General features: G+C 37.1%; 1 protein-coding gene across 1 annotated transcript; it reads right to left on the reverse strand.

Moving 5' to 3' along the window:
• Nucleotides 1-3,944: 3,944 nt before the first annotated feature.
• Nucleotides 3,945-4,475, reverse strand: LOC110561227 (cytochrome c oxidase assembly protein COX14). The gene has a single exon (XM_021657536.2). It carries the CDS (start codon nt 4,329-4,331, stop codon nt 4,158-4,160), a length of 174 nt encoding a protein of 57 aa, XP_021513211.1. The 5' UTR covers nt 4,332-4,475; the 3' UTR covers nt 3,945-4,157.
• Between the last annotated feature and the right edge of the window lie 6,786 nt (nt 4,476-11,261).

Raw genomic sequence — 11,261 nt, forward strand, 5'->3', positions numbered from 1 at the left:
GACACTCCCATCTAGCTGTGTTTATAACATAATTAACCCCTTTGTGAGGACTTTACTCTCATGACTTACACAGTTCCCAAAGTAGCAAATATTATTACATACTTTGAGTTTTAAGTGCCAATACAGAGATTTTTGAGGGGCACATACACTGACATGAGAAGCAAGTATAATCTGTAATGAACCTATTATCCATTTGAGAGTTGATCTAATTATTCTCGTTAGTTCAATGCTTTTTTAGCTAAGTCTAACATCTAGAACAGGAATTTTTATTCTTTACTCAAGTTATGAAAGCTGTCATATTAATCATAGGCATTTTTCCTATGAATTTCAGAAGTTGACCTCTTTAAAGGCCCAACTAAAAGATGCTTTGGATTTAAAATTTGAAGTTAATTTTAGAGGAAACTACCTCACTCAGGATGGCCTTTTCTAGTTCCATCCATTTGCCTGAAAATTTCATGCTATCTTTGTTTTTAACAGCTGAGTAGTATTCTGTTGTATAAATGTGCCACAATTTCTGTATCCATTCCTCAGTTGAGGGACATCTAGGTTGTTTCCAGATTCTGGCTATTATGAATAGAGCCACTATGAACATAGTTGAACAAGAGTCCTTGTTATATGGCAAAGCCTCTTTTGGGTGTGTACCTAAGAGAGGTATAGCTGGGTCTTGAGGTAAAATTATTCTGTTTTCTAAGAAAGCACCAGATTGATTGCCAAAGTGGTTGTACAAGTTTACACTCCCAACAGCAATGGAGGAGTTGTCCTCTTTCTCCACACCCTTGCCAGCATGTGCTGTCTCTTAAACTTTTGATTTTATCCATTTTGATCAGTGCAAGATGGAATCTCAGAGTCGTTTTGATTTGCTTTTTCTTGATAACTAAGGAAGTTGAGCATTTCCTCTGTTGAGAATTCTCTGTTTAGTTCTGTGTGCCATTTTTTAATTGGGTTATTTTGTTTATTGGTGTTTGATTTCTTGAGTTCATTATATATTTTGGATATTAGTCTTTTTTTTTGGATGAGGATCAGTGAAGATCTTTTCTCAGTCTGTAGATTGTCTTTTCAGTCTATCCACGGTTTCCTTTGCCTTACAGAAGCTTTTCATTTATTATTTGTTGATTTTAGAGTCTGAGTTGTTGGTGTTCTTTTCAGGAAGTTGTCTCCTGTGCCAATGAGTTCAAGACTCCTTCCCATTTTATCTTCTAATAGATTTAGTGTATCTCATGTTATATTGAGGTCTTTGATCCGCTTGGATTTGAATTTTATGCAGAGAGATAAATATGGATTTATTTGCATTTTTTCTGCATGTAGACATCCAGTTAGACCAACACTATTTGTTGAAGATGCTGTCTTTTTTACACTGTAGGGTTTTGGCAAAAATCAAGTAACCATAGGTGTGTGGGTTTATTTCTGGGTCTTCGATTCAATTCCATTGATCAACCAGTCTATTTCTGTGACAGTACTATGAAGTTTTTGTCACTATTGCTCTGTAGTATTAGCTTGAAGTCAGAGATGAAGATACCCCCAGAAGATCTTTTATTGTATAGGATTGTTTTTGGCTATTCTGTTTGTTTGTTTGTTTTTCCATACAAAGTTTAGAATTGTTCTTACAAGGTCTGTAAATAACTGTGTTGGTATTTTGATGGGGATTGCATTGAATCTGTAGATTGTCTTTGGTAAGATGGTCATTTTCACTATGTTACACCTACCGATCTACGAGCATGGAACATCTTTCCATCTTCTGGTATCTTCTTCAGTTTCATTCTTCAGAGACTTGAAGACCTTGAAGGAAGGTCTTTCTCTTCCTTCATTAGAGCTGTACCAAGATACTTTACACTATTTGTGGCTATTGTGAAAGATGAAGTTTCCTCTGGGCAATATTCCATTGTGTAAATGTACCACATATTTTTTTTTTTATCCATTTATCTGTTGGTGGCATACAGGTTGTTTCACATAGGAATAGAGCAGCAATGAATATTGTTGAGCAAGAGTGTCTTTGGTAGGATGAGGCATCATTTGGGTCTATGCCCAAGAGTGGTATAGTTAAATCTTGAGGTACAATGATTTCCATCTTATGGGGTAACTGCTACACTGATTTCCATAGTGGCTGTACAAATTTGCACTATTAATAACAAAGAATGAGTGTTCTCTTTAGTCTACATTATCACCAGCATAAACTGTCATTTGTTTTATTGATCTTAGCCATTCTTATGGGTATAAAATGAAATCTCGAAAGTTTTCTTTGCATTTTCCCAATGACTAAGAATGTTGAATATTTTTTTAAGTAGTTCTCAGCCATTTGAATTTCTTCTTTTGAGAATTCTCTGTTTAGATCAGCTTCCCATTTTAAATTGGGTTTGTTTCTTTGAAATCCAGTTACTTTTAGGTTTTTAAAAATACTTATTTTTGATATTAGCTCTCTATCAGAAGTGTAATTGGTAAAACCCTTTTCCCATTCTGTAGGCTGTTGCTTTGACTGATTCAGTGTCCTTTGCTATGCAGAAGCTATTCAGTTTCATGAGGTCCCATTTATTGATTGTTGATCTTAGTGCCTGTGTTGTGCTTGGGTGTTCTGTTCATAAAGTTTTTCCTGTGCAAATTAGCTCAAGGCTATTTACCACTTTCTCTTCTATTAGTTTCAGTGTATCTGGTTTTATATGTAGGTCTCTGGTTCATTTAAAGAAATCAGGTATCTGTAGGTATGTGGCTTTATGTTTATCTCTGCGCTTCTATTCCATTGATCAATGTATCTTTTTTGGGCCATTATCATCCTTTTCAAAAAAATTACCATAGCTCTGTAGTGAAACTTGAAATCTGGGATGATGATATCTTTCAGAGTTCTTTTATTATTCAAGATGGCTTTAGCCATCCTGAATATTTTGTGTTTCCATGTGAAGCTGAAAATTGTCCTTTCAAGAAGTGTGAAGATTTGTGTTGAAACTGTAATGGGAAGTGCATTGAATTTGTAGATTGCTTTTGGTATGGTGGACATTTTTTACTATATTAATCCTACCGATTCATGAGCATGGAAGATCTTTCCATCTTCTGATATTTTCTTAAATTTGCTCATTTATGTCTTAAGTCTTAAAGTCATGCAAGTCTTTAACTTGTTTGTTAGAGACTTAGCCCCCAAGATACTTTATGTTTTTCTGAGGCTATTATAAAAAATGTTGTTTTCCTGATTTTTTTTCCTCAGTCCATTTGTCTTTTATATATAGGATGGCTATTGATTTTTGTAAGTTAATTTGTATGCAGCTACTTTGATGAAAGTGTTTATCAGCTATAGGAGTTTCTGGGTGGAATTTTTAGGATCACTTACATATACTATTATATCATCTACAAATAAAGGTACTTTGACTTCTTCCTTTCCAGTTTGTATCCCTTTGATCTTTCAGTTATCTTACTGTTCTAGGAAAGACTTTAAGTGCTATGTTGAATAGCTATGGAGAGAGTGATCAACTTTGTCTTGTTTCTGATTTTAGTGGGATTGCTTTGTGTTTTTCTCTCCATTTAAGTTGATGTTTGTTATGGACTTGCTGCAAACTATCTTGATTATGTTGATGTATGTCCCTTATATGCTTAACCTCTCCAGAACTTTTATCATGAAAGGGTGTAGGATTTTGTCATCGACTTTCCTGCATCTAATGAGATGATCATGTGTTTGATTTCCATCAGTTTGTTTATATAATGGATTACACTTACTGATTTTCTTATACTGAATCGTGCCTGCCTTTCTGGGATGAAGGCTACTTGATTTTGGTGGATGATCTTGATATGTTCTTGGATTAAGTTTGCAAGTATTTTATTGAGTATTTTTATATATGTTCATAAAGAAAAGTGGTTTGTAATTCTCTTTCTTTTTTTTTTTTTTTTTTTTACTTAAGGCCCCAACTCTATAATCTAAACATTCTTTGAGTACACAAAAAAACTAAGACACAAACAAGGCAAAATATCTGTAATAAACCTCACCCTCTTATTCCCATTTATTTGATGGCCTCCACAAACTGTCAGAAGGGCACAAGGCAGTGCTGCTTCGGAAACCACGGTACTTTTGCCCTTCAGGCTCGAATCATCGTGGCCTAGCTCTTGCCACAGATGGCATGCCAGGGAGGTCTTTTCCAGTCCATGTTCAAGCCTCCCTGCTCAGAGGGGAAGACTGGGCTCTACAGGACCCCTGAGGACTTCTGTTCTTCTGCAGCCTGGCGCCTGGCGCTGCGCAGCTGGAAGAAGCGGTAGGCTCGCACGCTGCAGAGGTAGCCCCCGTACACGGTGAGGAGCATCATGGAAGCGGAGAAGGTCTTGTAGCCAATGTCGGCGAGCTGCTTGGCAGTTGGCATGTCTGCCCCTGGATGCTGCAGCTCGGCCGCGTCCCAGGGATTCCCACTCTGTCCGCCACTCGCGCGGCCGAAGCGGGGAAGAGGCAGGCCCGAACACCGAGCGTCACGACCACCGGCGCGCTGCCCCGTCCCTGACCCGCCAGCCTGTAATTCTCTTTCTTTGCTGGTTTTTTTTTGTTGTTGGGGTACAGAGTTAAGTGCAGCCTTGTGAAACACATTGGACAATGTTCCTTCTGTTTTTATTTTGTGAAATAATTTGAGAAGTATTGGCACTAACTCTTCTTTGAAAAGACTGGTAGAATTTTGTGTTAAAAGCCGTCTGGCCCTGGGCTTTTTAAAAAATTTAATTTAATTTAATTTAATTTTTTCAGTTGGGAGATTTTTAATTACTGCTTCTATTTCACTAGGGGTTATAGGTCTCTTTAAATTGCTTGTACAATCCTGATTTAACTTTGACAAGTGGTGTCTATGCATAAAATGATCCTTTCTAAAACACTTTCCAACTTGTTGAAGTACAAGCTTTTAAACAATGTCCTTATGATTGTTTGAATTTCCTTGGTATCTGTTGTTATGTACACTTTCTCATTTCTAATTTTGTTAATCTGGACCTTCTTTCTCTGCTTTTCAATTAATTTGGATAAGAATTTGTCAGTCTTACTGATTATCTCAAAGAAACAATTATTGGTTTCATTGGTTCGTTGTAATATTTTTTGTTTATATTCTGTTGATTTCAGCCCTCAGCTTGATTGCTTATTTCCTGCTAGACCCTTCTTTTGGGTATGATTTCCTCCTCCTCTTCTTCCTCCCTCCTCCTCTTCTTCTTGCTTTCAGGTGTGCTGCTGGGTTATTCTTTTTTTTGTGTGTGTGTTTTTATTTTTATTAATTATAGTTTATTCACTTTGTACCCTCCCTTTAGCTCCTTCCCTCCTCCCCTCCCAACCCCACCCTCCCACTCCCTTCTTTACCCATGCTCCTCCCCAGGTCCACTGATAGGGGAGGTCTTCATCTCTTTCCTTCTGATTATTCTTTTGAGGTTTCTCAAAATTCTTTATGTAGGCCCTTTGTGCTATAAGCTTTCTTCTTTCCTTGGTTCATTGTGTCTCATGTTTGGGTATATTGTGTATTCATTTTTATTCAATTCTAGGAAGTTTTTCAAAATTTCATCTTGACCCCCCTTTAAAAAAAAATCAGTAGTGAGTTCAGTTTTCATGAGTTTGTAAGCTTTCTGTTGTTTATATTATTGTCAATATACAGTTTTGATTTCTGGAGGGAAGAAGAAATAGGTAAAGATATGCAGTTAGCATCTGTCTTCCTGTGTCTTCAACACTGAGCTTCTAGGTATTAGATAGCTCTGCTAAGCTGTCAGCAACTAATTTGTTGGTGACTCAGCTCTTTTGCTTCAGAATTGGTTCGAGAAATACAGAGTCTTTGAGTGTTGTTTGCTTTATTTTACTTTTGGTTCCCACATTAACACCTTTGCTTACCTTAAGGTAATGTCACACTCATTCCTGTGTTTAAGTTTCATTGTTCTCTGTACTAAATTAACGCCCAAGGACTATTTTAGCTGCAGCTACTACTGTTGCTGCCACCTCAGATGCATAGGGGAACAGGTAAATCATAGACCGTGTGAGTATTTTGTATATTGCATGACCACATAGAGCCATGTACCATGTGATAAGACAAGACTGTCAGAAGTTTAGGTGTGCATGATCCTCTGTCTTAGTATTAATACTTAAATGTGAATTTACCTGCTTGACCTTTGGACTTTCTTGCCAATTCTTACATCTAATATTTCTTTTCTTATTCATTGACCATAATCATAGTATTATGTTAGAGATTAGAAACCATTTTGTCTTGTTTCTAGTCTTATTTTTTTTCTTTATTAAGGACATGTATAGTAAATTTTAGGCATAACATTTTCCATATTAATAAAATTCTCTTTAGTTTTTGGGTTATATTGATAAATATCTTGCCCTTTAAAAAATAGACAGACAGACAGATAGATAGATAGATGGATAGATAGATAGATAATTTCAATTTATTCACTTTGTATCCTGGCTATAGCTCCCCCTCATCTCTTCCCAGTCACACCCTCCCTCTTTTCCCCTTATGTCCCTCCCCTACTCCACTGATACAGGAGGACCTCCTCCCTTTCTATCTGGCCATAGCCTATCAAGTCTCATCAGGGCTGGCTGCATCATCTTTGTTTGTGGCCTGACAAGGCTGTATCCCCCAGAAAGAAGGGATCAAAGATCCAGCCAGTGAGTTTATGTCAGAGACAATCCCTGATCCCCTTACTAGGGAATCCTGTTGTAAACAGAGCAGCCTATGGGCTTCATATGAGCAGGGAGTCAAGGTCTTCTCCATGCATGGTCTTTGGTTGGAGTATCATCTCTGCAGGCCTCCATAGATCCAGGTATTTTGGCTCTGTTGGTCTCTTTGTAGAGCTCTTGTCTCCTCCAGGTCTTTCTATCTCCCCCTTCTTCCATAAGGTTCCCTGCACTCTGCCAAAGTTTGGCTATGAGTCTCAGCATCTCCTTCAATAGCCTGACAGGTAGAGTCTTTCAGAGGACCTCTGCGGAAGGCTCCTGTCCTGTTCCCTGTCTTCTACTTCTGATATCTATCTTGCTTGCCCGTCTTAATGAGGTTTCAGCCTCTTCCCTAGGGTCCTCTCATACATGAAAGGTTTTTCTTACTTAGTGCTGTACTGCCCTGAAAAATTCTATTTCATACATACAGGCATTTTGCTTTCACATATGCTGTGCATCACTAGTGTGGTGGTCAGATGAAGGATCAGATCTCTTAGAATTAGAGTTACAGATTGGAGCCATCATGTGGCTGCTGGTAATCTATCCTGGGTCCTATGTGGGAGCAGCAAGGGCTCTGAGATGCAGAACAATGCATGTCACCAGGTACTTGAACTATTCTCTCTCTTAATGGAGCCAGCTTTGCATCTGTGAAATAAAACTTGTCTGATCGTGATATGTTGTTATGTCTTTATATACTATCAGATGGTTTGCTGCTGTTTTTATATCCAAGAAATGCTTTGGTCTTATGTTGTATGGTTTGAATAAACATAGACTTTTGGAACTAGATCTGCTGGATTTGATTTGTCGTTTGACTACTTATTTGTTGCTAGATCTGAGGAAATAGTTTTCTGCCTTTATTTTTCTTACCTATAACATCCAATTAATCTGAATGATATTCAAGCTACATACTATTATGAGGAATAAATAAGATAAAATATTGAGATCATTTATAATAGTACTTGGTATGTAGTAAGTTTTATTTAAAGCTAATTATGATTATGGTACCACATATACTTTGTTTGGCAACTTATATCACATCACACTAGGTTTAGAGAATGGTCTAGTTTTTCTAACTTAATCTACTTTGTGGAAACAGTGTACAAGGAATTATCTATCCTTTAAAATTTGGTAGGAAGTATCAGTCATATCTCATGAGTCTGGAATTTCTTCTTTTTTTTAAAGAAATTCTTTTGAATTCATAATTTTATCTTCTTTATGCTTATTGGCAAAGTCAAGTGTTATAGTTTCTTGTCTGTCATCAGAACAAACACCATCACCCAAAGTAACTAAGGATAGGAAACAGTTTATTTCAGCTGGCAGGCAGCAGTCCATCACTGAAGGAATTTATGGAAGGACTTTAACAAGGAACTCACTCAATAGCAAAATAAGTACATCAGACACCACTGAGAAGCACTGCTTTCCACCTGGATCTCCACTCAGGCAGTTAGCTTCCTTATACATACCGGGGACTTCCTGCCCAGGTTATGGTACTTCCTACAGTGGTCTGGGCCCATCTATATCAATTAACAATCAAGGCATTACTTCACAGATATGTCCACTGACCAGAGCAATAAAGGTGATTTCTCAGTTGGGGCATTTTTTGTTTTTTTCAAGTGACTCTAGGCTGTATCATGTTGGCAGTTAATATTTGACATTGAGTATACTACTACTGACATTAATTTTGTTCTTTCATGATTAATTTTGCAGAAATTTATTCTTTATATTTATATTTAAAACTGCTTCTGGAGTAGTTAATTATATCTTATAGCTTTTCCAAAGATGTTTTTATTTATTGTAGATATTTATTCTTTTAATATTATATTTGGTTATTTATATTAATTTTGTTTTGATCACTATTGCTAAAGTCACTCCTTCCTTTATCAGAAGATGGAAATCTCTCCCATGCTCATGGATCTGTTGGATTAACATAGTGAAAATGACTATCCTACCAAAAGCAATCTACAGATTCAATGCAATTCCCATCAAAATACCAACACAATTCTTTACAGACCTTGAAAGAACAATTTTCAATTTCATATGGAAAAACAAAAAACCCAGAATAACTAAAACAATCCGTTATAATAAAAGATCTTTTGGAGGTATCTCCATCCCAGATCTTAAGCTGTACTATAGAGCAACAATAATAAAAAGGCATGGTATTGGCATAGAAACAGATTGATGGATCAATGGAATAGAATCAAAGACCCAGAAATAAACCCACATACCTATGGAAGCTTAACTTTTGACAAAGAAGTCAAAACCATACAATGGAAAAAAGACTGCAACTTTAACAAATGGTGTTAGTCTAACTGGATGTCTACATGTAAAAAAAATGCAAATAGAACCATATTTATCACCCTGCACAAATACCTAAGACCTCTCAACATACTTCCTAATCGCAGCTTGAGTAATTGATCCAAATGAAAAGCTTCGTTCTGTAAATCAGACCATTTTTGTTTTGTTTAAAAAAGAAAAAAAAACTTCTTTCTGTAAGTTTTCCACACAAATAGCGTCTTACAGAATGTCTTAAGACTCTAAAAATGGGTTTCAGAGAAAATCACATCATTTAATTAAAGTATATACACAACTTTTTTTATAATAATGCTAGTCTAACCTCGGACTTTCTTAAGTCCATTCCTGAAGAAGTTATGAAATATTTAAAAATTAAGGAAATGCCTCTCAAATTCATGATAAGTCTTCAAGGAAGAATGGAAATCATTTCACAGAGGCTTTCTGTGATCAGACTGGGAGGGTTTCCACCTTCTTGGAAATGTGCTAAAATTCCATCTCAATGCTGCCTCTTCAGCTGGAAGTATCTTGGGTTGCCTGATAAATTGTGTATTCACCACAATAACCTTATAGATACATACAGATACATACGTTTTAGATACATACAGAAAGGTCATGTACTGAGAAGAAACACATACCTTATATTTCTTACTTTTCACTTTTTAAAAAATCTACTGGGTGTCTAACTACTCTTTTTTCTCTTTTTTGTTTTTTTTAATTTATTTTTATTATTAGTTACATTTTATTAACTCTGTATCCAAGCTGTATCCCGCTCCCTCATTTCCTCCCAATCCCACCCTCCCTCCCTCATCTCCTCCCTGCCCCTTTCTAAGTCCACTGATTGGAGAGGACCTCCTCCCCTTTCATCTGACCCTGTTTTATCAGGTATCTTCAGGACTGGCTGCAAAGTCCTCCTGTGTGGCCTAGCAGGACTGCTCTGCCCTTGGGGGGTGGGGAGGCCAAAGAGCCTTCCATTGAGTTCCTGTTAGAAATAGTCCCTGTTCCCCTTACTAGGAGAAACCAATTGGTTACTGAGCTACCATGGGCTTCATCCGAGCAGATATTCTAGGTTATATCTATACATGGTCCTTGGTGGAGTATCAGTCTCAGAAAAGACCCCTGTGCCCAGATATATTTGGTCCTTGTGGAGCTCCTATCCTCCCAGGTCATACTAACTCTCCTTTCTTTCATATGATTCCCTGATCTCTGCCCAAGGTTTGGTTATGAGTCTTAGTATCTGCTTTGATACACTGCTAGGTAGAGTCTTTTAGAGGCCCTCTGCAGTAGGCTCCTGTCCTGTTACTTTTTTTCTCCTATGTCCAATGCCCATCCCATTTATTTGTCTTTCTAAGTGAAGATTGATCATCTTACCCTGGGTCTTATTTCTTGTTTATCTTCTTTAGGTGTATAGATTTCATCATGTTTATCATATCTTATAGGTTTATGTAAGTGAGCATATACCATGTGGGTCTTTCTCCTTCTGGGATAGCTCACTTAGAATGATCTTTTCTAGATCCCACCATTTGCCTGCAAATTTCATGATTTCCTCATTTTTGATTGCTGAGTAATATTCCATTGTGTAAAAATACCACAATTTCTGTATCCATTCCTCCATTAATGGATAACTGGGTTGTTTCCAGGTTCAGGCTATTACAAATAAAGCTGCTACAAACATGGTTGAGCAAATGTCCTTGTTGTGTACTTGAGCAAATTTTGGGTATATGCATAGGAGTGGTATAGCTGGGTCTTGAGGAAGTGCTATTCCTAGTTGTCTGAGAAAGCACCAGATTGATTTCCAAAGTGGTTGTACAAGTTTACATTCCCACCAGCAATGGAGGAGGGTTCCTTTTTCTCCACAACCTCTCCAGCATGTGTTGTCACTTGAGTTTTTTATTTTAGCCATTTTGATGAGTGTAAGGTGAAATCTCAGGGTTATTTTGATTTGCATCTCTCTGATGGCTAAGGATGTTGAGCATCTCTTTAAGTGTTTCCCTGTCATTCTATATTCCTCTATTGAGAATTCTCTGTTTAGCTCTCTACTCCATTTTTTAATTGAATTACTTGATTTATTACTTTCTAACTCTTTTAGTTATTTATATATTCTGGATAGTAGCCCTCTGTCAGATATAGGGTTGGTGAAGATCCTTTCCCAGTCTGTAGGCTGTCGTTTTGTTCTGACGACAGTGTTCTTTGCTTTACAGAAGCTTTTCAGTTTCATGAGGTCCCATTTATTGATTGTTGCTCTTAAAGCCTGTGCTGTTGGTGTTCTGTTCAGGAAGTTATCTCTTGTGCCAATGAGTTCTAGGCTCTTCCCCACTTTTTCTTCTAACCA

Source organism: Meriones unguiculatus, chromosome 3 (assembly GCF_030254825.1).
Source record: "Meriones unguiculatus strain TT.TT164.6M chromosome 3, Bangor_MerUng_6.1, whole genome shotgun sequence".
NCBI classification, from domain to species: Eukaryota; Metazoa; Chordata; class Mammalia; order Rodentia; family Muridae; genus Meriones; species Meriones unguiculatus.